Source organism: Mesoplodon mirus, assembly GCF_964341445.2.
Source record: "Mesoplodon mirus genome assembly, contig: HAP1_SCAFFOLD_530, whole genome shotgun sequence".
NCBI classification, from domain to species: Eukaryota; Metazoa; Chordata; class Mammalia; order Artiodactyla; family Ziphiidae; genus Mesoplodon; species Mesoplodon mirus.
Genome location: NW_028295473.1, coordinates 66719 through 92123, shown reverse-complemented (window position 1 = coordinate 92123; position 25405 = coordinate 66719). Strand labels below are relative to the sequence as shown.

At 50.2% G+C, this 25405-nt stretch overlaps 1 protein-coding gene and 1 pseudogene across 2 annotated transcripts; both read right to left on the bottom strand.

The window, feature by feature from the left end:
• Positions 1-1105: 1105 nt before the first annotated feature.
• Positions 1106-11449, bottom strand: LOC309797426 (dipeptidase 2-like; the record flags this gene model as incomplete). Its single annotated transcript, XM_082645966.1, has 8 exons — positions 11400-11449; positions 10904-11073; positions 10523-10642; positions 10158-10299; positions 9787-9856; positions 9490-9666; positions 9026-9110; positions 1106-1389 (listed from the first exon to the last, which is right to left on the bottom strand). Exons 1-8 carry the CDS (start codon positions 11423-11425, stop codon positions 1106-1108), a joined length of 1074 nt encoding a protein of 357 aa, XP_082502092.1. The 5' UTR covers positions 11426-11449.
• Positions 11450-13138: 1689 nt separating this feature from the next.
• Positions 13139-23853, bottom strand: LOC309797424 (dipeptidase 2-like; annotated as a pseudogene). Its single transcript has 8 exons — positions 23441-23853; positions 22988-23114; positions 22555-22684; positions 22190-22331; positions 21819-21888; positions 21522-21698; positions 21058-21142; positions 13139-13422 (listed from the first exon to the last, which is right to left on the bottom strand). The product of its transcript is annotated as a dipeptidase 2-like (transcript).
• Between the last annotated feature and the right edge of the window lie 1552 nt (positions 23854-25405).

The following is a 25405-nucleotide window of genomic DNA, read 5'->3' as shown; positions in this document are numbered from 1 at the left end:
AGTGCTCTGGGCTCCCGGTTTCCCGGGACTGGGCCATGAGGGCTTGTGTGGGGGAAGAGATAGTTTCTGGAAATGGGGGGGTGGGTGGTAACCATGTGAGCTCTGGATTCAGGAAGGGGTCCTCTGCCCCCGACCTTCTCTCTCCACCTACTTGACTCCCCAACCTGCATGACCATTCTCTGGGGACTTCAACTAGCGCCTGGGAACTATCAGGAACCTCCCCCACTTCTGTCAGCCAGCCTCAGGAAAGAGCGCCCTCAGGAGTCGCTACACCTCCCCAGGGCCTGAATAGAGGGACTTTGGGGATGTGAACTGAACGACCTTCTGGGGAGAGTCAGCGACCCTTTTACTCAACAGAGCAGGAAGCCAGTCAGCAGGCTATTTGAGTGGAAGGAAATGAAGTGATTTCCATGGCAGCAGAGTCCCCACCGCAGCAATCTTCCTCCCAGAGCTGCTGGCTGACCTTCTGGCCAGGATCCCTCCTACCTCAGCGTGGAAGGCCCGGCCTCGTGGAGAAGTATAGGTTCTGAGGAAAGACCTGGCACCTGGGTTCTGCTGCTACACTTGCCTTATCTCGTGGCCCTTGTGGCTCTAGCTTTCCCAGAAACCTCAAGGGCTTAAGTGCCTGTGCTTACTCAGAGGCTGCACGCCATTCCCCATTGCCAGCCTCAGGCCCTCCCCCTAGCTGCCTCCTCTAGAGACCCCCTCTCCTCAACACACACACACACACACACACTCACTCACTCACTCACTCTCTCTCTCTCTCTCTCTCTCTGGGGATGTGCCTTCTCACAGAAGCTCAACCACAGAGATGCTTTAGGGACTGTGCCCAAACTCCTTCATCCCCAGCCTCTCAAGTTTTTGCTGTGATCCCTGGCACCCCCTGGAGCTGTTCCACCTTTGGAACCTTTCCCAGGTGGCAGGAGTGCCTAGCACAGGGCTAGTGACCTAAGTCTGAGCACTGGCGACCCTAGAAATGTGTTACACACAAACATTTTATTGAGCAGTAAGGGACCCCACTGGGGACAGAAAGGGCTGGCAGTAAAGGAGCATGTGAACCTCGGGGCAGGGTGCATGCTGCTTGACTCTCCATCCTGTTCTTGCTTCAGGGAGCAGGTCCACCATGCTCCAATCGCCGGTTTTTGGGTCTGGAGCAGCCCAGCTCTTCGTCCGAACTTTCTGAAGAGTGCTTTCGTTTGGGCGCACGTCTGGGGACTGGCTTCACTGCTTCCACCTTTGCTGGTGGGGCCAAAGGAACATCCCCGTAGGCCCGGTAGCCACCAACCAGGCAGTATGTCTCCCCATGCCAGCCCAACTGCGTTTCTCCACACCCTCGGTAGAGGACATGGTAGTGCCCGGGTGTGGGAGGACAAACGGGAGCCACTGCTGCTGCAAAGAAAATCAGAACTGATCAGTCACTTGTGCTGTGCACAGTCTCCTGCCACAATTTCCCCCTCTCATGTCTCTCCCAGTTTCTGGCTGAAGACCTTTAATCTACTTGACATCCAAAACACAGCCTTGGCCCATCACCTCTATGAGTCCCTAGAGAAGGGACACTGGCTGCAAAAGCAATCCCTAGCGCCTACGGCTGCAGCAGATGAGGAAGTCTCTTCACCGTTTCCAGGGAAAACAGTAGAACCCGAAAGAAATTGCACTCATGATCCTCTCCATCTCTCCCTTCCACAACAGAGAAAACATTTCTTGCAGTCTGTCACTTCTGAGGCTTTAATGGAAATGTCTTTCAAGTTTTGGAAAGAAATAATCTAATACAAATTTGTTAAGAACCCCTCTCACCTTGGCAACCCCTCTTGGGCCCCAGTTATACCGCCTGTTTCAACCACACTGAACTCTAGCCCTCTGGTACTTTTATCTAGATTAGAACAAGGCTAAATACTGAGGCAGAGTGATCAGGAGACTCAGAACCGGGGTCTGGGTACCAAGTCTAGGCTCACATCAACGCAGCCTCCTGGGACACCATCTCCTCAGCCCTCCCGTCTCATTAGCACTTCATCACCCCCCCCCCCTTCATTCTTCCGGTCTTCCCATCAATATGGCACCACCCTGTCCCCGAGTACTCAGCAACTCAGTATGGGATGTGTCTGAGAGGACCGATAGAGATGTCTGCATGACAGCACAGAGGTGCCTGGGTTTGAAGGTGTGCTTCTAATTGTGGCCCTGTTCCTCAAACTGCTCCATTTACCGTTTGCCAACAAAAATGCACTTGTCTTTTGCTAAGAGGCCATTCAGGAAAGGGTCTGAATGGAAGCATCCTGTAGCCCAAAGGGGAAGGCTACATTATAAAGCTTAGAACCGTCCTGCACACTTGTCCAGGGATGACCTTTCACTTGTCCTCAGCAGTGAGCCCTGTGGGTCCCTGAAGGTGTCCCAGGTCACTGGTATTACTTACATGTGGGAGTGTGCTCAGTTGTACATAGTTGGCAGGCCCCACAAAAACATGTGCCAGCCAGGTGAGGTGGATTGTATCCCATACCTCCTGTGGAGGTGGCCGGTCTGGGTGTACCTGCTGCACTGCCCAGCCAGGGAACAGAGCACAGGGTTGAGTATATATAGCCTATGAAGTCAGACATTGTCTCTGATAGTCAGAGAAACTTCCCTACCAGTCCTCCACCAGATACGAATCTGTTTGGTTGTCAGTTACCATGGAATCTGTTACCGTGGAATCTGTGAGAAGGCCTGTGAGGGCATCACTACCCAGTGAGGTCATATATGGAACCTGTGACTTGAGGGGCAGGCTTCAGGAGGAGGGGCAGTTTTTTGGAGGAGAACAGGGTAGAGGCAGAGGTACTCTGCCTGGCCCCTCACAGCTGGGCCTCCCCACCAATGCCGTAGTCTAGTAGACACCCCAGGTGGGGCGTGCTGGTGGTCTGGCACAGCCCCAGGGGCCACAGGAGGGCAAGAGAGACCCACATTCTGTGATTGGCTTGAGAGGCAAGATTAAGGTAAGAGACAGCTAGGTTGTATGGCACTTAGCCTAAGAGGCAGAGATTTGTGTGGACAGGGGAATCAGGGAAGGCTCCTTTGCAGTGGGCCTGAAGGACAAGTGAGATTTGGACCCATGGGGAAGAGAGGGAAGACATTCCAGTTTGGAAGAATAAAAGCAAAGACACACTCTTCTCGACCTTGTCCTGCCCCCAATATAAATTCATCGCACCCTGAAATTTTTACAACTGAGGACTTAAAGAAACCAAGAGGTTAAGGGGCCTTCGCAGTGGTACACAGGTAGTGGAGAGGTGTTCTGCTCAATGGTTAGGTTCATGTCGGGGCTCCGGGTTTACAGCTGATAGGAATATGAGGACAAGCTCCTGCCATTTCAAACATTTCCAAGTGATACTGAGAGAGATGTTAAAGGTGCAAAATGCGGGTGCTGAATGACCTCACAAAGTGGGAATGGTGGGCCCATTTGAACATGAAATTGAAAACAAATTCATGACAAAAGGACATAATACAAAATGACAACATAATCACTCCAGGCCCCTCTCCCCTAGAAGTAAAAGTCATTAGAATCCTCTGTCTCTCCACCATGAAAGGATGAGATAAAGACTCAGCAGCAGCCCCCGTGAGAAACATGGTCAACAGTGTGAAGAGGTGTTACTCAGACGATTTGGTCCGCCTCAGAGAAGGAAAGAGACAACTCTGCCCTTAGCCTGATCAGGCCCACAGGAAGCAAGCACATTTGGGGCAGCCTCTGATAGTGTGGCAATGAGAGAGAACCTTCTTTAGGAGGGGGACTCCCTGTTGCCCGACCCCCACCCTGAAAAAGCAAAGATGGGACATTCGTTTAATGGGGCTGTTGCAGAGGCGTTGTTCCCAGGAGGTAGAGACTGCTTCGACTACCATTTTAGAGGTTGGGCCACCGTGGTTGAGAAGCACAGCACCTTCTCTTCCTAAACTGCTTGAATCAGCGGGTACACGTTAGGACAGACGAAGTCAGGCCTCATTGGAGCGGACTGCCTTTGGGAGTGGTAGAATGTAAACTGTGAAAGGGAATGCTCTGGAGGAGGTTTGTCATGGCAGGTGGGCCAGCATGAGACCATTCAGATTCTCCACGGCTCCAGAGATTACTTGACTGGGAGCATCCCTGTGATGTGGCGGGGGGACTCCTACCTTAACAGGACCTGGCTGGGCATCTGGGGAAGGCGGAATAAACGGTTTATTAACTTACGAGAGCGAGAGACTCACAAAAGCACCGAGAAAGACTTGTACCTGGATTCTTGAGCCAACCCTAAGAAAACTTATCTAGATCTGGAGTAGGGCTCGGGAGGCTGCACTTTTAAGCTTCCTGGGCAGTCCCACCACAGTGGTCCATGGATAGAGTGACCAAATTATTGTGAGTTCTTGGTTGCTTTGGGGAGTCAAAGTGGGCAATATTAAAAACTGCAGCAGGCATACGTATAAACAGGGAATATTCAAGGCAAACAGAGGTGTATAGTTATTCTGTGCATGAATCAGGTTTGGGAAAAGCTAGCCTGGTGGTTAAAGAACACAACCCTTATGACAGACAGACCAGATTCTGTCCTACTTACTTGTGTGATTTTTGACCAAGTTCTTTTATCCTTCTGACTGTTTCTTCATATGGAAAAGAGCGATGGCTGTACATTTAGCACAATATTCTCTTTTGGCAAAAGTTGCTCTGGGTCCATTTGTGTTCTCCGCAACTGAATCCTTTCCAGTGTGCAAGCATTTTTAAGTTGTTTGGTGAAGTATTACATTGGACTTTCAACTGTTCATTACTTTGGGCAAAGCTTATGTAGTGCTGCAGAGACTAGAACCCATGCAGAGGTAGTGAGAGGATGTTATAAGCTTATTCTGCCGGTTGATACAAAAGTTTAACCTTTTCTCCTCTTCCTCCACCTGCCGCCAAGACATGAGAAAGAAGGCAGAGCCTGGAAATGCACACCAGGCAATACTTCTGTGTCAGTTTGCCTTTTATTCCTCTGCCAGTACTTCCCAGAGAGATTTCACCAAAAGTGCCTAAGCTTGCCATGGCCATTGTTGTGAAGGAAGTTTCTCTCTATTGCTAGTCACATCCCCTTTTCCTTCTCCTGGGGACTTAATGGATGTTTGGGGGCAGGAACTAAAATTTAAACTAAAAGGTAAAAAACAAAAAAACAAAAAACAAAACAAAAGAAAAAACAAGTGTTCTTTTTGTAACATCTTTATTGGAGTATAATGGCTTTACAATGGTGTGTTAGTTTCTGCTTTATACCAAAGTGAATCAGTTATACATAAGTTCCTATATCTTTCCCTCTTGCATCTCCCTCACTCCCACCCTCCCTATCCCACCCCTCTAGGTGGTCACAAAGCACCGAGCTGATCTCTCTGTGCTATGCGGCTGCTTCCCACTAGCTATCCATTTTACGTTTGGTAGTGTATATATGTCCATGCCACTCTCTCACTTTGTCATGGCTTACCCTTCGCCCTCCCCATATCCCCAAGTCCATTCTCTAGTAGGTCTGTGTCTTTATTCCTGTCTTACCCCTAGGTTCTTCATGACATTTTTTTTCTTAAATTCCATATATATATATGTGTGTTAGCATACGGTATTTGTCTTTGTCTTTCTGACTTCCTTCACTCTGTATGACAGACTCTAGGTCCATCCGCCTCATTACAAATAGCTCAATTTCGTTTCTTTTTATGGCTGAGTAATATTCCACTGAATATGTGTGTCACATCTTCTTTATCCATTCATCTGACGATGGACACTGAGGTTGTTTCCATCTCCTGGCTATTGTAAATAGAGCTGCAATGAACATTTTGGTACATGACTCCTTTTGAATTCTGGTTTTCTCAGGGTATAGGCCCAGTAGTGGGATTGCTGGGTCATATGGTAGTTCTATTTGTAGTTTTTTTAAGGAACCTCCATACTGCTCTCCCTAGTGGCTGTACCAATTTCCACTCCCACCAACAGTGTAGGAGCGTTCCGTTTTCTCCTCATCCTCTCCAGCATTTATTGTTTGTAGATTTTTTGATGATGGCCATTCTGACCGGTGTGAGGTGATACCTCCTTGTAGTGTTGATTTGCATTTCTCTCATAATTCGTGATGTTGAGCATCTTTTCACGTGTTTGTTGGCCATCTTTGGAGAAATGTCTGTTTAGGTCTTCCGTCCATTGTTTCATTGGGTTGTTTTTTTTGATATTGATCTGCATGAGTTGCTTATATAGTTTACAAATTTATTTATGTTTATATTTTTTGGAGATGAATCCCTTGTCAGTTGCTTCGTTTGCAACTATTTTCTCCCATTCTGAGGGTTGTCAGAGTCCAGAGTCTTGAGTGTTCCCCCAGTATCCAACTTGGACAAGTGTACAAATAGTGGTGGTCTAAATGATGTAGAGAGATGAATAGTGGAAGTAAGTATTGAAGGTAAAATTAATCGTTCAGTAACATCACATAATTAATTTTAAGTGTCCATGTTATACTTGGGCAGAGTTGTTCAGTTGGCAATTAGTTAAGTTTGTAAGAGACTCAGGAGAGAGAGATGTAAGTTTTAGGTCAAGATCTGTGATATATATGGTGGCTGGAATCACAAGAGTAGATGAGACCATCTATCAAGGGCAGAAGAGAGCTTCTGAGAAATACACATCTCTTGGCAGAGGGCAGAGTGAGAGTGCCCAGTGAAAGAGATAAGGATGTCCAGAGGCAGGAGGAAGAAGTAGCAGGTTAAGATGCTACTGTTGTGAAGGTGAAAGATTTTTCTGAGATGCCAAGTTTGATCAACAAAATCAACTATTGCTGAAAGGTGACAGAATGACCAAACAATATTCACTCAGTTTAATCACAAACTAAATGTTGGTGAATGCAATTCCAGTGCAGATAAGTAAGAAGAAAAGAGCAAAATTGTGTGAGTCACGAGGTACATAAAGATAAGAAAATACAGACAATGAGAATAAATACAAGTTTTGATAAACTGCACTGTGAAATTAGGAAGAGAGAAAAGGTAACTAGAGAATTACTTGGCATCAAGCAAGAGTAATTTTTAATGGGAGGGAGGCAGCTTTTTAATGGGAGGGGGCCAAAATACAATCGCTAAAGAGGAAAACCTTAACAATACCAATGAGGTGGGAAAATGAATGGAAGATACTGAGGAAGTGAGACTAGGTATTTATACACTATGTCGAAAAGCTCTTCTTGGACGTAAAGAGAAGAAGGTAGTTTGGGGTGTTTTTGCTTTATAGTCTGTGTTTTCTCTGTGAAATAAAAGTTTGATGGGAGGTGATGTCACCTCGAGATAGCACTCATCAAATATCCTATGTGCTTATCTACATTTTTCATCCTCCTTTGTAGTTCAACTGTTTTCCTTTGATTCGTTGTGGCCAGTGGCAAAGAAGCAGAATCAAGTGTATCACTTCTGAGCTGAGGTCATTAGGAGCCAGTGTCCCTCTTGTCTGGTCCTCTGCTATTGTGACATGGGAGGTCAAATAGTCCAGATGAGGTGGCTGCAAGATGGATCAGGACCATGTGATCTGTAAGGGCTTTACTCAGTAGAGAAATAACGTACTCGTATTTTCCACTGAGATTCCTGTGTTCAATAGATCTGCCTGTGAGAGCTCAGAGAGCATAGCGAAGGCTGAAATGACAAAGAGGGAGAGATGTTGGTAACAGATGGAAGGCGCCTGGCAGATAATATATTAAATGGTAAACAAAGCTGCTGGAGTAAGAGAGAGAGTATATAAGAGATGAGAAGAAGGCCAACTGTATGTAGTATCTGACGCTAAGGAGTGAGGAGAGAAACAACTGAAAACTAAAAATAAAAAGAATGATCAGAAAGAAGCTAGGTGGTATGCCAACAGAAATCATAAGATTGCTATAAAACATAAAGGAAGGTAGTTTTAAAAGAAGCACCATCTAATGGAGTCAGTTGTTTCCCAAAGGCAAAATGCTATGGGAACTGAAAATAAAGCATCTGATTGGATGGCTAAACTTTTATGAACAAAAGTGGAACCACTTCAGGAAAGTCATGGGAGAAGACGCTGTGTTACAGTGGGGAGAGTAATCAATATATTGTGAGGAAAGGTGCCTTCATTTGCAAGAAATGCCAATTAAGAAGTGAAGACAGCATTTAAAGGGAAGGGATAATGTAAGAAAATTAAAAAAAAAATTTAAGGAAACTTGAATAACTCGTAGACAAAGAGGGAGGTATTAGTGAAAGACTGAAAATCAGAGAAAGCTATCTTAAGTTGTTGTTATGGACTGAATTGTGTCCCCCGAAAAATTATATGTTGAAGCCCCTCCTAAGTTGACTGTAGAAGATAGGAGATAGGTCCTTTAGGGAGGTAACTGAAGTTAACTGAAGTCATAAGGGTGAGGTAATAATCTGACAGGGACTGATGGTGTCCTTATAAGAAGGGGAATAGACTCCAGAGATCTCTCTCCCTCTGCTCGTAGAGGAAAGGCCGTGTGAGGACACTGCAAGAAGACAGCCGTCAGCAAGCCAGGAAGATTGTTCTCACCAGAAACCAATTCTTATGGTATTCAGTACCTTAATCTTGGACTTCCACCCTCCAGAACTGTGAGAAAATAAATTTCTGCTGTGGAAGTCGTTCAGTCTATAGTATTTCACTATAACAGCCCAACCAGACTAATACAGACCTTTATGTACACTGCAATATACAGAAGCTAAACAGTGATTGTGAGCCTGAGATTACATCTTGAACAGAAGTGTAATGACGCTTGTGGTACTCACAACTTCACGAATTTTGTCAGAAAGATGTGAAAAAAAGTCAGTCAACCAACGGTTCTGATAGTGGATATTTTCTTTATGTGTTTGACATAAAGCAGTGTCTGACAGCCTCCCTGATACCCATCCGTATCGCAGTTTTGATTCTGTGGCTCCAGTTCCACATGGCACCAAGGTGCTGTGTACTGTCCATTCTTGGGTTTTTGGGTGCTGTACCTATTGCCAATAGGTGGGTCAAACCACTGGGGCTCTTCTGAAGTCCTCCCTAAATTTGGACCCAGCTTCAGCTCCAAATCCGAGTTTTCAGAGAGCCCAGGGTGAGGCTCGCCTGCCACAGTAGACACGTTGGCTAACGGGTTGCACTGCAGCACCCACTCGGACAAGGGCACCATCACGATGCCACCGTTCTTCCTCTGCAGGGGCGGACCCGTGGACAGTCAGCTTGGCCCCCAGCACAGCCAGCTGCCTGTTCACTCTCTCGGCCCCTGTGAGGAAGGTGTTCAGCCCTGGCTTTGAGGTCAGAGTCATCTCCTCTCTGGGTTTGTGTGAATGGAGGAGCCGCAGCCCTGGTCTGGGTGGTGTGTTGGCCCTGGGTTTCCGGGTTTGGAGGAGTATCTTACCACCTAGACCCCCACCTAGGGCTGAAGAGTTCAGGGGCTGTGGACCGTGGGTTTTGGGGGCAGAAGATATTTAACCTGGCGTTTGAGGAAATGGAGGGAGAAGAGGCTCAGGTTCAAGGGCTCCTGGTTTGAATCTCTTGCTTTAGGTTTGAGGGCCAGGGCAGTCTCTCACCAGAAGCTGCAGGATATCATCAGGAACATTGCGAGTGTTCTTGCACATACCCCGGGCAGCTGAGTGGGAGAAGATGACAGGTGCCTGTGACACTTGGAGGGCTCGCCGTGCCGCAGCATCCGAGACATGGGCCAAGTCCACCATCATGCCCAGGCGGTTCATTTCTGCCACCACCTTCTGCAGGGACAGGATGGGGAGAGGGCATGAGGGATGCATTTATCTTGTGTGTATTTATCTGTAGGGAACAGGCAGGGCTGTACATTCATGTGGGGCAGGGTATGGAAGCCGGGTCCTTACCTCGCCAAAGCTGGTGAGCCGACTGACATTGCTGTAGAAGGGGTGGATACCCTTTGCTGAGCTCTGTGCCCTGCAGGATGGCCAGGAGGCAGTCTGACTGGTGGCCATGACTTGGCTACAAGAGCGTAGAAAGAGGTTGTGTCGAACCGTCTACACCTGCAACTCCCTGATGCAAGAGGAGGGACCCAAACTGGGCTGTGCCTGGCAGTAGGAGGGCCCTTCTGGGGATTCAGTCTTGTTCTGCAAACCTCCATTCCCCTCCCAACCCCAGGTTCAGGGCTGGATCCCAGGGATAAACTTGCTTTGGGCCCCAGCGTGATCTTGGGCAGATCCCTGCCTCACTGGGCCCTTACCATCTGCACTGTGCTCACCAGGGCGTGTTGCAGGTGTGGGTGAGTGTCACGTAGCGCACACCCAGCGCATAGAAGGTACGCAAGATGGAGAGGCTCCTGTCCAGTGAGTGGCCGCCCTCCACACCAATGAGGCTAGCCAACTTCCGGGTATTGTTGAGAGCTGGGGGCAGGTAGGTCAGATGATCATTTTCAGAGGCAGGGGTAGCTAACTGAAGTCCCTAACACCTACCACGACCAGTCTCTTTACCATTTTGTTTTGTTTTTTTGGCCGTGCCACGCAGCATGAGGGCTCTTAGTTCCCCCACCGGGGATCCAACCCGAGGCCCCTGCAGTGGAAGCGTGGAGTCTTCACCTCTGGACTACCAGGGAAGTCCCCCGGCTACCTTTAACTGAGGTCACAAGCTCCAGCTCAGAATAGGAGGCACACATGGGGCAGATGAGGTGAACTTGCTCCAGGGTGAGGCGCACAGCATCGCGTTCGTGGGTCCGGCATGGGACGTAGGCTCACCAGAACTGAGGGAAGGCAAGGGCTTAGTTTGGGCTTTGGAGCTCCTTGGGCTTCTCATAGCCTCCTCAGCTGGCACAACACTCAGTGTGCCCAGAAGTCCCATGTAATGCGTTGCTTTTTCTGTGGTACTTGGATGCCCGTCAGGTTGGCTCACTGTGACCCCTGTTCCCCCAGCATCCATGGCATGGCACTTTCTAGGTCACTATGGTAACTTAGTTCCAATGTGACTAACCTGTGGTCTCTGAGGCCCCCAAACTGCCCCACATTCCCCAGCAGCCATGGTGGCACCTTGTGTGTCCCTGGGCACCCACGAGATCATTTTTCAGCCTGTCCACGCTGGTCTGGCCATGGCTGAAATTGCGCAGATTAACATCCTGTAGCCCGTGGTGGTAAAACTGCCTCAGGACCAGGGGCATGTCGTTGTGGCTGGAGGGAGGTCAAGGCAAATAGGTGGGCTCCTTAGGTCTTGGGATGAGGCAGGACACATTGCCTGGCCTGGGCCAGCCTGTGGGTCCCCCACCTCCCACTGTCACACAGACTATACTAGGAGCAGCTGAGGCCTGGGCTGAGGGGTTCCCACCAGGGAGGGGATGACAGAGAAGGGGAAGGGCATCCATAGATGATGGAGAGGACATCCAGGGGTGGTGGGAGGGAGCCTCCCCACTAGCTCTGCATGCTCCGGACCTCCTGCCCTGCCCGGGGCCAGGCTAGGCCCCCAGCGGCCCCCAGCAGCCGGCACACACTGCAGCCACCCGTCCACAAGCGGGAAGTCCCGCATCAGGGCCCGCGTGCGCTCCCGCGGACTTGGGGTTCTGGAGGTGCCCGGCGTGGTCTTCACGGGTAACCGGCCGCAGCAGCAGACCCAGCGGGAGCAGCAGACACAGCAGAGGCCGCTGGCTGAGTGCGCGGGGACCATCGAGGCGGGCAGAGGCGGGTCTGCGAGGGGCGGGCAGTGGGGTTCTGCCTGTCGACACAGGGCACCCAGCGTCGTGGCCTCGCGAGGGGGGCGGTTTGAGGGAGGGGATACAGAGTCACAGGACCCTCGCAGAGAGCCGCGATCCGGGAAGCCCAGCAGCCACAGGGCAGCAGTGCCCTCCCGCCCCCTGCTCACAGGCAGCTCCTGCGGGCTAAGCTGGCCTCTGCGGAGAGCCCACTCGCCTCCCATCGCGGGTTCCCTCCACCCCTGCCCCTCTTCCCACTCCCACTGCTCCGAGGGGGCGCCCTAGGTTGCTCTCCCCGGCCTGTAACCTTCCTGTCCAAGCTGGGGTGCTTCTCTCAGAGGGCCACCTTCAGCCCGAGGCCTCCCGGGAGCACACCTCATCCCCATCTGCCTGCAGCCGGCCCCGCCCACCCTGAGGGCTGCATGCCAGTGCCTCTGTGGCCACAAGTGCTCTGGGCTCCCGGTTTCCCGGGACTGGGCCATGAGGGCTTGTGTGGGGGAAGAGATAGTTTCTGGAAATGGGGGGATGGGGGGTAACCATGTGAGCTCTGGATTCAGGAAGGGGTCCTCTGCCCCCGACCTTCTCTCTCCACCTACTTGACTCCCCAACCTGCATGACCATTCTCTGGGGACTTCAACTAGCGCCTGGGAACTATCAGGAACCTCCCCCACTTCTGTCAGCCAGCCTCAGGAAAGAGCGCCCTCAGGAGTCGCTACACCTCCCCAGGGCCTGAATAGAGGGACTTTGGGGATGTGAACTGAACGACCTTCTGGGGAGAGTCAGCGACCCTTTTACTCAACAGAGCAGGAAGCCAGTCAGCAGGCTATTTGAGTGGAAGGAAATGAAGTGATTTCCATGGCAGCAGAGTCCCCACCGCAGCAATCTTCCTCCCAGAGCTGCTGGCTGACCTTCTGGCCAGGATCCCTCCTACCTCAGCGTGGAAGGCCCGGCCTCGTGGAGAAGTATAGGTTCTGAGGAAAGACCTGGCACCTGGGTTCTGCTGCTACACTTGCCTTATCTCGTGGCCCTTGTGGCTCTAGCTTTCCCAGAAACCTCAAGGGCTTAAGTGCCTGTGCTTACTCAGAGGCTGCACGCCATTCCCCATTGCCAGCCTCAGGCCCTCCCCCTAGCTGCCTCCTCTAGAGACCCCCTCTCCTCAACACACACACACACACACACACTCACTCACTCACTCACTCTCTCTCTCTCTCTCTCTCTCTGGGGATGTGCCTTCTCACAGAAGCTCAACCACAGAGATGCTTTAGGGACTGTGCCCAAACTCCTTCATCCCCAGCCTCTCAAGTTTTTGCTGTGATCCCTGGCACCCCCTGGAGCTGTTCCACCTTTGGAACCTTTCCCAGGTGGCAGGAGTGCCTAGCACAGGGCTAGTGACCTAAGTCTGAGCACTGGCGACCCTAGAAATGTGTTACACACAAACATTTTATTGAGCAGTAAGGGACCCCACTGGGGACAGAAAGGGCTGGCAGTAAAGGAGCATGTGAACCTCGGGGCAGGGTGCATGCTGCTTGACTCTCCATCCTGTTCTTGCTTCAGGGAGCAGGTCCACCATGCTCCAATCGCCGGTTTTTGGGTCTGGAGCAGCCCAGCTCTTCGTCCGAACTTTCTGAAGAGTGCTTTCGTTTGGGCGCACGTCTGGGGACTGGCTTCACTGCTTCCACCTTTGCTGGTGGGGCCAAAGGAACATCCCCGTAGGCCCGGTAGCCACCAACCAGGCAGTATGTCTCCCCATGCCAGCCCAACTGCGTTTCTCCACACCCTCGGTAGAGGACATGGTAGTGCCCGGGTGTGGGAGGACAAACGGGAGCCACTGCTGCTGCAAAGAAAATCAGAACTGATCAGTCACTTGTGCTGTGCACAGTCTCCTGCCACAATTTCCCCCTCTCATGTCTCTCCCAGTTTCTGGCTGAAGACCTTTAATCTACTTGACATCCAAAACACAGCCTTGGCCCATCACCTCTATGAGTCCCTAGAGAAGGGACACTGGCTGCAAAAGCAATCCCTAGCGCCTACGGCTGCAGCAGATGAGGAAGTCTCTTCACCGTTTCCAGGGAAAACAGTAGAACCCGAAAGAAATTGCACTCATGATCCTCTCCATCTCTCCCTTCCACAACAGAGAAAACATTTCTTGCAGTCTGTCACTTCTGAGGCTTTAATGGAAATGTCTTTCAAGTTTTGGAAAGAAATAATCTAATACAAATTTGTTAAGAACCCCTCTCACCTTGGCAACCCCTCTTGGGCCCCAGTTATACCGCCTGTTTCAACCACACTGAACTCTAGCCCTCTGGTACTTTTATCTAGATTAGAACAAGGCTAAATACTGAGGCAGAGTGATCAGGAGACTCAGAACCGGGGTCTGGGTACCAAGTCTAGGCTCACATCAACGCAGCCTCCTGGGACACCATCTCCTCAGCCCTCCCGTCTCATTAGCACTTCATCACCCCCCCCCTTCATTCTTCCGGTCTTCCCATCAATATGGCACCACCCTGTCCCCGAGTACTCAGCAACTCAGTATGGGATGTGTCTGAGAGGACCGATAGAGATGTCTGCATGACAGCACAGAGGTGCCTGGGTTTGAAGGTGTGCTTCTAATTGTGGCCCTGTTCCTCAAACTGCTCCATTTACCGTTTGCCAACAAAAATGCACTTGTCTTTTGCTAAGAGGCCATTCAGGAAAGGGTCTGAATGGAAGCATCCTGTAGCCCAAAGGGGAAGGCTACATTATAAAGCTTAGAACCGTCCTGCACACTTGTCCAGGGATGACCTTTCACTTGTCCTCAGCAGTGAGCCCTGTGGGTCCCTGAAGGTGTCCCAGGTCACTGGTATTACTTACATGTGGGAGTGTGCTCAGTTGTACATAGTTGGCAGGCCCCACAAAAACATGTGCCAGCCAGGTGAGGTGGATTGTATCCCATACCTCCTGTGGAGGTGGCCGGTCTGGGTGTACCTGCTGCACTGCCCAGCCAGGGAACAGAGCACAGGGTTGAGTATATATAGCCTATGAAGTCAGACATTGTCTCTGATAGTCAGAGAAACTTCCCTACCAGTCCTCCACCAGATACGAATCTGTTTGGTTGTCAGTTACCATGGAATCTGTTACCGTGGAATCTGTGAGAAGGCCTGTGAGGGCATCACTACCCACTGAGGTCATATATGGAACCTGTGACTTGAGGGGCAGGCTTCAGGAGGAGGGGCAGTTTTTTGGAGGAGAACAGGGTAGAGGCAGAGGTACTCTGCCTGGCCCCTCACAGCTGGGCCTCCCCACCAATGCCGTAGTCTAGTAGACACCCCAGGTGGGGCGTGCTGGTGGTCTGGCACAGCCCCAGGGGCCACAGGAGGGCAAGAGAGACCCACATTCTGTGATTGGCTTGAGAGGCAAGATTAAGGTAAGAGACAGCTAGGTTGTATGGCACTTAGCCTAAGAGGCAGAGATTTGTGTGGACAGGGGAATCAGGGAAGGCTCCTTTGCAGTGGGCCTGAAGGACAAGTGAGATTTGGACCCATGGGGAAGAGAGGGAAGACATTCCAGTTTGGAAGAATAAAAGCAAAGACACACTCTTCTCGACCTTGTCCTGCCCCCAATATAAATTCATCGCACCCTGAAATTTTTACAACTGAGGACTTAAAGAAACCAAGAGGTTAAGGGGCCTTCGCAGTGGTACACAGGTAGTGGAGAGGTGTTCTGCTCAATGGTTAGGTTCATGTCGGGGCTCCGGGTTTACAGCTGATAGGAATATGAGGACAAGCTCCTGCCATTTCAAACATTTCCAAGTGATACTGAGAGAGATGTTAAAGGTGCAAAATGCGGGTGCTGAATGACCTCACAAAGTGGGAATGGTGGGCCCATTTGAACATGAAATTGAAAACAAATTCATGACAAAAGGACATAATACAAAATGACAACATAATCACTCCAGGCCCCTCTCCCCTAGAAGTAAAAGTCATTAGAATCCTCTGTCTCTCCACCATGAAAGGATGAGATAAAGACTCAGCAGCAGCCCCCGTGAGAAACATGGTCAACAGTGTGAAGAGGTGTTACTCAGACGATTTGGTCCGCCTCAGAGAAGGAAAGAGACAACTCTGCCCTTAGCCTGATCAGGCCCACAGGAAGCAAGCACATTTGGGGCAGCCTCTGATAGTGTGGCAATGAGAGAGAACCTTCTTTAGGAGGGGGACTCCCTGTTGCCCGACCCCCACCCTGAAAAAGCAAAGATGGGACATTTGTTTAATGGGGCTGTTGCAGAGGCGTTGTTCCCAGGAGGTAGAGACTGCTTCGACTACCATTTTAGAGGTTGGGCCACCGTGGTTGAGAAGCACAGCACCTTCTCTTCCTAAACTGCTTGAATCAGCAGGTACACGTTAGGACAGACGAAGTCAGGCCTCATTGGAGCGGACTGCCTTTGGGAGTGGTAGAATGTAAACTGTGAAAGGGAATGCTCTGGAGGAGGTTTGTCATGGCAGGTGGGCCAGCATGAGACCATTCAGATTCTCCACGGCTCCAGAGATTACTTGACTGGGAGCATCCCTGTGATGTGGCGGGGGGACTCCTACCTTAACAGGACCTGGCTGGGCATCTGGGGAAGGCGGAATAAACGGTTTATTAACTTACGAGAGCGAGAGACTCACAAAAGCACCGAGAAAGACTTGTACCTGGATTCTTGAGCCAACCCTAAGAAAACTTATCTAGATCTGGAGTAGGGCTCGGGAGGCTGCACTTTTAAGCTTCCTGGGCAGTCCCACCACAGTGGTCCATGGATAGAGTGACCAAATTATTGTGAGTTCTTGGTTGCTTTGGGGAGTCAAAGTGGGCAATATTAAAAACTGCAGCAGGCATACGTATAAACAGGGAATATTCAAGGCAAACAGAGGTGTATAGTTATTCTGTGCATGAATCAGGTTTGGGAAAAGCTAGCCTGGTGGTTAAAGAACACAACCCTTATGACAGACAGACCAGATTCTGTCCTACTTACTTGTGTGTTTTTTGACCAAGTTCTTTTATCCTTCTGACTGTTTCTTCATATGGAAAAGAGCGATGGCTGTACATTTAGCACAATATTCTCTTTTGGCAAAAGTTGCTCTGGGTCCATTTGTGTTCTCCGCAACTGAATCCTTTCCAGTGTGCAAGCATTTTTAAGTTGTTTGGTGAAGTATTACATGGGACTTTCAACTATTCATTACTTTGGGCAAAGCTTATGTAGTGCTGCAGAGACTAGAACCCATGCAGAGGTAGTGAGAGGATGTTATAAGCTTATTCTGCCGGTTGATACAAAAGTTTAACCTTTTCTCCTCTTCCTCCACCTGCCGCCAAGACATGAGAAAGAAGGCAGAGCCTGGAAATGCACACCAGGCAATACTTCTGTGTCAGTTTGCCTTTTATTCCTCTGCCAGTACTTCCCAGAGAGATTTCACCAAAAGTGCCTAAGCTTGCCATGGCCATTGTTGTGAAGGAAGTTTCTCTCTATTGCTAGTCACATCCCCTTTTCCTTCTCCTGGGGACTTAATGGATGTTTGGGGGCAGGAACTAAAATTTAAACTAAAAGGTAAAAAACAAAAAAACAAAAAACAAAACAAAAGAAAAAACAAGTGTTCTTTTTGTAACATCTTTATTGGAGTATAATGGCTTTACAATGGTGTGTTAGTTTCTGCTTTATACCAAAGTGAATCAGTTATACATAAGTTCCTATATCTTTCCCTCTTGCATCTCCCTCACTCCCACCCTCCCTATCCCACCCCTCTAGGTGGTCACAAAGCACCGAGCTGATCTCTCTGTGCTATGCGGCTGCTTCCCACTAGCTATCCATTTTACGTTTGGTAGTGTATATATGTCCATGCCACTCTCTCACTTTGTCATGGCTTACCCTTCGCCCTCCCCATATCCCCAAGTCCATTCTCTAGTAGGTCTGTGTCTTTATTCCTGTCTTACCCCTAGGTTCTTCATGACATTTTTTTTCTTAAATTCCATATATATATATGTGTGTTAGCATACGGTATTTGTCTTTGTCTTTCTGACTTCCTTCACTCTGTATGACAGACTCTAGGTCCATCCGCCTCATTACAAATAGCTCAATTTCGTTTCTTTTTATGGCTGAGTAATATTCCACTGAATATGTGTGTCACATCTTCTTTATCCATTCATCTGACGATGGACACTGAGGTTGTTTCCATCTCCTGGCTATTGTAAATAGAGCTGCAATGAACATTTTGGTACATGACTCCTTTTGAATTCTGGTTTTCTCAGGGTATAGGCCCAGTAGTGGGATTGCTGGGTCATATGGTAGTTCTATTTGTAGTTTTTTTAAGGAACCTCCATACTGCTCTCCCTAGTGGCTGTACCAATTTCCACTCCCACCAACAGTGTAGGAGCGTTCCGTTTTCTCCACATCCTCTCCAGCATTTATTGTTTGTAGATTTTTTGATGATGGCCATTCTGACCGGTGTGAGGTGATACCTCCTTGTAGTGTTGATTTGCATTTCTCTCATAATTCGTGATGTTGAGCATCTTTTCACGTGTTTGTTGGCCATCTTTGGAGAAATGTCTGTTTAGGTCTTCCGTCCATTGTTTCATTGGGTTGTTTTTTTTGATATTGATCTGCATGAGTTGCTTATATAGTTTACAAATTTATTTATGTTTATATTTTTTGGAGATGAATCCCTTGTCAGTTGCTTCGTTTGCAACTATTTTCTCCCATTCTGAGGGTTGTCAGAGTCCAGAGTCTTGAGTGTTCCCCCAGTATCCAACTTGGACAAGTGTACAAATAGTGGTGGTCTAAATGATGTAGAGAGATGAATAGTGGAAGTTAAGTATTGAAGGTAAAATTAATCGTTCAGTAACATCACATAATTAATTTTAAGTGTCCATGTTATACTTGGGCAGAGTTGTTCAGTTGGCAATTAGTTAAGTTTGTAAGAGACTCAGGAGAGAGAGATGTAAGTTTTAGGTCAAGATCTGTGATATATATGGTGGCTGGAATCACAAGAGTAGATGAGACCATCTATCAAGGGCAGAAGAGAGCTTCTGAGAAATACACATCTCTTGGCAGAGGGCAGAGTGAGAGTGCCCAGTGAAAGAGATAAGGATGTCCAGAGGCAGGAGGAAGAAGTAGCAGGTTAAGATGCTACTGTTGTGAAGGTGAAAGATTTTTCTGAGATGCCAAGTTTGATCAACAAAATCAACTATTGCTGAAAGGTGACAGAATGACCAAACAATATTCACTCAGTTTAATCACAAACTAAATGTTGGTGAATGCAATTCCAGTGCAGATAAGTAAGAAGAAAAGAGCAAAATTGTGTGAGTCACGAGGTACATAAAGATAAGAAAATACAGACAATGAGAATAAATACAAGTTTTGATAAACTGCACTGTGAAATTAGGAAGAGAGAAAAGGTAACTAGAGAATTACTTGGCATCAAGCAAGAGTAATTTTTAATGGGAGGGAGGCAGCTTTTTAATGGGAGGGGGCCAAAATACAATCGCTAAAGAGGAAAACCTTAACAATACCAATGAGGTGGGAAAATGAATGGAAGATACTGAGGAAGTGAGACTAGGTATTTATACACTATGTCGAAAAGCTCTTCTTGGACGTAAAGAGAAGAAGGTAGTTTGGGGTGTTTTTGCTTTATAGTCTGTGTTTTCTCTGTGAAATAAAAGTTTGATGGGAGGTGATGTCACCTCGAGATAGCACTCATCAAATATCCTATGTGCTTATCTACATTTTTCATCCTCCTTTGTAGTTCAACTGTTTTCCTTTGATTCGTTGTGGCCAGTGGCAAAGAAGCAGAATCAAGTGTATCACTTCTGGGCTGAGGTCATTAGGAGCCAGTGTCCCTCTTGTCTGGTCCTCTGCTATTGTGACATGGGAGGTCAAATAGTCCAGATGAGGTGGCTGCAAGATGGATCAGGACCATGTGATCTGTAAGGGCTTTACTCAGTAGAGAAATAACGTACTCGTATTTTCCACTGAGATTCCTGTGTTCAATAGATCTGCCTGTGAGAGCTCAGAGAGCATAGCGAAGGCTGAAATGACAAAGAGGGAGAGATGTTGGTAACAGATGGAAGGCGCCTGGCAGATAATATATTAAATGGTAAACAAAGCTGCTGGAGTAAGAGAGAGAGTATATAAGAGATGAGAAGAAGGCCAACTGTATGTAGTATCTGACGCTAAGGAGTGAGGAGAGAAACAACTGAAAACTAAAAATAAAAAGAATGATCAGAAAGAAGCTAGGTGGTATGCCAACAGAAATCATAAGATTGCTATAAAACATAAAGGAAGGTAGTTTTAAAAGAAGCACCATCTAATGGAGTCAGTTGTTTCCCAAAGGCAAAATGCTATGGGAACTGAAAATAAAGCATCTGATTGGATGGCTAAACTTTTATGAACAAAAGTGGAACCACTTCAGGAAAGTCATGGGAGAAGACGCTGTGTTACAGTGGGGAGAGTAATCAATATATTGTGAGGAAAGGTGCCTTCATTTGCAAGAAATGCCAATTAAGAAGTGAAGACAGCATTTAAAGGGAAGGGATAATGTAAGAAAATTAAAAAAAAAATTTAAGGAAACTTGAATAACTCGTAGACAAAGAGGGAGGTATTAGTGAAAGACTGAAAATCAGAGAAAGCTATCTTAAGTTGTTGTTATGGGCTGAATTGTGTCCCCCGAAAAATTATATGTTGAAGCCCCTCCTAAGTTGACTGTAGAAGATAGGAGATAGGTCCTTTAGGGAGGTAACTGAAGTTAACTGAAGTCATAAGGGTGAGGTAATAATCTGACAGGGACTGATGGTGTCCTTATAAGAAGGGGAATAGATTCCAGAGATCTCTCTCCCTCTGCTCGTAGAGGAAAGGCCGTGTGAGGACACTGCAAGAAGACAGCCGTCAGCAAGCCAGGAAGATTGTTCTCACCAGAAACCAATTCTTATGGTATTCAGTACCTTAATCTTGGACTTCCACCCTCCAGAACTGTGAGAAAATAAATTTCTGCTGTGGAAGTCGTTCAGTCTATAGTATTTCACTATAACAGCCCAACCAGACTAATACAGACCTTTATGTACACTGCAATATACAGAAGCTAAACAGTGATTGTGAGCCTGAGATTACATCTTGAACAGAAGTGTAATGACGCTTGTGGTACTCACAACTTCACGAATTTTGTCAGAAAGATGTGAAAAAAAGTCAGTCAACCAACGGTTCTGATAGTGGATATTTTCTTTATGTGTTTGACATAAAGCAGTGTCTGACAGCCTCCCTGATACCCATCCGTATCGCAGTTTTGATTCTGTGGCTCCAGTTCCACGTGGCACCAAGGTGCTGTGTACTGTCCATTCTTGGGTTTTTGGGTGCTGTACCTATTGCCAATAGGTGGGTCAAACCACTGGGGCTCTTCTGAAGTCCTCCCTAAATTTGGACCCAGCTTCAGCTCCAAATCCGAGTTTTCAGAGAGCCCAGGGTGAGGCTCGCCTGCCACAGTAGACACGTTGGCTAACGGGTTGCACTGCAGCACCCACTCGGACAAGGGCACCATCACGATGCCACCGTTCTTCTTCTGTAGGGGCGGACCCGTGGCCAGTCAGCTTGGCCCCCAGCACAGCCAGCTGCCTGTTCACTCTCTCGGCCCCTGTGAGGAAGGTGTTCAGCCCTGGCTGTGAGGTCAGAGTCATCTCCTCTCTGGGTTTGTGTGAATGGAGGAGCCGCAGCCCTGGTCTGGGTGGTGTGTTGGCCCTGGGTTTCCGGGTTTGGAGGAGTATCTTACCACCTAGACCCCCACCTAGGGCTGAAGAGTTCAGGGGCTGTGGACCGTGGGTTTTGGGGGCAGAAGATATTTAACCTGGCGTTTGAGGAAATGGAGGGAGAAGAGGCTCAGGTTCAAGGGCTCCTGGTTTGAATCTCTTGCTTTAGGTTTGAGGGCCAGGGCAGTCTCTCACCAGAAGCTGCAGGATATCATCAGGAACATTGCGAGTGTTCTTGCACATACCCCGGGCAGCTGAGTGGGAGAAGATGACAGGTGCCTGTGACACTTGGAGGGCTCGCCGTGCCGCAGCATCCGAGACATGGGCCAAGTCCACCATCATGCCCAGGCGGTTCATTTCTGCCACCACCTTCTGCAGGGACAGGATGGGGAGAGGGCATGAGGGCTGCATTTATCTTGTGTGTATTTATCTGTAGGGAACAGGCAGGGCTGTACATTCATGTGGGGCAGGGTATGGAAGCCGGGTCCTTACCTCGCCAAAGCTGGTGAGCCGACTGACATTGCTGTAGAAGGGGTGGATACCCTTTGCTGAGCTCTGTGCTCTGCAGGATGGCCAGGAGGCAGTCTGACTGGTGGCCATGACTTGGCTACAAGAGCGTAGAAAGAGGTTGTGTCGAACCGTCTACACCTGCAACTCCCTGATGCAAGAGGAGGGACCCAAACTGGGCTGTGCCTGGCAGTAGGAGGGCCCTTCTGGGGATTCAGTCTTGTTCTGCAAACCTCCATTCCCCTCCCAACCCCAGGTTCAGGGCTGGATCCCAGGGATAAACTTGCTTTGGGCCCCAGCGTGATCTTGGGCAGATCCCTGCCTCACTGGGCCCTTACCATCTGCACTGTGCTCACCAGGGCGTGTTGCAGGTGTGGGTGAGTGTCACGTAGCGCACACCCAGCGCATAGAAGGTACGCAAGATGGAGAGGCTCCTGTCCAGTGAGTGGCCGCCCTCCACACCAATGAGGCTAGCCAACTTCCGGGTATTGTTGAGAGCTGGGGGCAGGTAGGTCAGATGATCATTTTCAGAGGCAGGGGTAGCTAACTGAAGTCCCTAACACCTACCACGACCAGTCTCTTTACCATTTTGTTTTGTTTTTTTGGCCGTGCCACGCAGCATGAGGGCTCTTAGTTCCCCCACCGGGGATCCAACCCGAGGCCCCTGCAGTGGAAGCGTGGAGTCTTCACCTCTGGACTACCAGGGAAGTCCCCCGGCTACCTTTAACTGAGGTCACAAGCTCCAGCTCAGAATAGGAGGCACACATGGGGCAGATGAGGTGAACTTGCTCCAGGGTGAGGCGCACAGCATCGCGTTCGTGGGTCCGGCATGGGACGCAGGCTCACCAGAACTGAGGGAAGGCAAGGGCTTAGTTTGGGCTTTGGAGCTCCTTGGGCTTCTCATAGCCTCCTCAGCTGGCACAACACTCAGTGTGCCCAGAAGTCCCATGTAATGCGTTGCTTTTTCTGTGGTACTTGGATTCCCGTCAGGTTGGCTCACTGTGACCCCTGTTCCCCCAGCATCCATGGCATGGCACTTTCTAGGTCACTATGGTAACTTAGTTCCAATGTGACTAACCTGTGGTCTCTGAGGCCCCCAAACTGCCCCACATTCCCCAGCAGCCATGGTGGCACCTTGTGTGTCCCTTTGGTACCTGGGCACCCACGAGATCATTTTTCAGCCTGTCCACGCTGGTCTGGCCATGGCTGAAATTGCGCAGATTAACATCCTGTAGCCCGTGGTGGTAAAACAGCCTCAGGACCAGGGGCATGTCGTTGTGGCTGGAGGGAGGTCAAGGCAAATAGGTGGGCTCCTTAGGTCTTGGGATGAGGCAGGACACATTGCCTGGCCTGGGCCAGCCTGTGGGTCCTCCACATCCCACTGTCACACAGACTATACTAGGAGCAGCTGAGGCCTGGGCTGAGGGGTTCCCACCAGGGAGGGGATGACAGAGAAGGGGAAGGGCATCCATAGATGATGGAGAGGACATCCAGGGGTGGTGTGAGGGAGCCTCCGCACTAGCTCTGCATGCTCCGGACCTCCTGCCCTGCCCGGGGCCAGGCTAGGCCCCCAGCGGCCCCCAGCAGCCGGCACACACTGCAGCCACCCGTCCACGAGCGGGAAGTCCCGCATCAGGGCCCGCGTGCGCTCCCGCGGACTTGGGGTTCTGGAGGTGCCCGGCGTGGTCTTCACGGGTAACCGGCCGCAGCAGCAGACCCAGCGGGAGCAGCAGACACAGCAGAGGCCGCTGGCTGAGTGCGCGGGGACCATCGAGGCGGGCAGAGGCGGGTCTGCGAGGGGCGGGCAGTGGGGTTCTGCCTGTCGACACAGGGCACCCAGCGGCGCGGCCTCGCGAGGGGGGCGGTTTGAGGGAGGGGATACAGAGTCACAGGACCCTCGCAGAGAGCCGCGATCCGGAAAGCCCAGCAGCCACAGGGCAGCAGTGCCCTCCCGCCCCCTGCTCACAGGCAGCTCCTGCGGGCTAAGCTGGCCTCTGCGGAGAGCCCACTCGCCTCCCATCGCGGGTTCCCTCCACCCCTGCCCCTCTTCCCACTCCCACTGCTCCGAGGGGGCGCCCTAGGTTGCTCTCCCCGGCCTGTAACCTTCCTGTCCAAGCTGGGGTGCTTCTCTCAGAGGGCCACCTTCAGCCCGAGGCCTCCCAGGAGCACACCTCATCCCCATCTGCCTGCAGCCCGCCCCGCCCACCCTGAGGGCTGCGTGCCAGTGCCTCTGTGGCCACAAGTGCTCTGGGCTCCCGGTTTCCCGGGACTGGGCCATGAGGGCTTGTGTGGGGGAAGAGATAGTTTCTGGAAATGGGGGGGGGTAACCATGTGAGCTCTGGTTTCAGGAAGGGGTCCTCTGCCCCCGACCTTCTCTCTCCACCTACTTGACTCCCCAACCTGCATGACCATTCTCTGGGGACTTCAACTAGCGCCTGGGAACTATCAGGAACCTCCCCCACTTCTGTCAGCCAGCCTCAGGAAAGAGCGCCCTCAGGAGTCGCTACACCTCCCCAGGGCCTGAATAGAGGGACTTTGGGGATGTGAACTGAACGACCTTCTGGGGAGAGTCAGCGACCCTTTTACTCAACAGAGCAGGAAGCCAGTCAGCAGGCTATTTGAGTGGAAGGAAATGAAGTGATTTCCATGGCAGCAGAGTCCCCACCGCAGCAATCTTCCTCCCAGAGCTGCTGGCTGACCTTCTGGCCAGGATCCCTCCTACCTCAGCGTGGAAGGCCCGGCCTCGTGGAGAAGTATAGGTTCTGAGGAAAGACCTGGCACCTGGGTTCTGCTGCTACACTTGCCTTATCTCGTGGCCCTTGTGGCTCTAGCTTTCCCAGAAACCTCAAGGGCTTAAGTGCCTGTGCTTACTCAGAGGCTGCATGCCATTCCCCATTGCCAGCCTCAGGCCCTCCCCCTAGCTGCCTCCTCTAGAGACCCCCTCTCCTCAACACACACACACACACACACACACACACACACACACACACACACACACTCTCTCTCTCTCTCTCTCTCTCTCTCTCTCTCTCTCTCTCTCTGGGGATGTGCCTTCTCACAGAAGCTCAACCACAGAGATGCTTTAGGGACTGTGCCCAAACTCCTTCATCCCCAGCCTCTCAAGTTTTTGCTGTGATCCCTGGCACCCCCTGGAGCTGTTCCACCTTTGGAACCTTTCCCAGGTGGCAGGAGTGCCTAGCACAGGGCTAGTGACCTAAGTCTGAGCACTGGCGACCCTAGAAATGTGTTACACACAAACATTTTATTGAGCAGTAAGGGACCCCACTGGGGACAGAAAGGGCTGGCAGTAAAGGAGCATGTGAACCTCGGGGCAGGGTGCATGCTGCTTGACTCTCCATCCTGTTCTTGCTTCAGGGAGCAGGTCCACCATGCTCCAATCGCCGGTTTTTGGGTCTGGAGCAGCCCAGCTCTTCGTCCGAACTTTCTGAAGAGTGCTTTCGTTTGGGCGCACGTCTGGGGACTGGCTTCACTGCTTCCACCTTTGCTGGTGGGGCCAAAGGAACATCCCCGTAGGCCCGGTAGCCACCAACCAGGCAGTATGTCTCCCCATG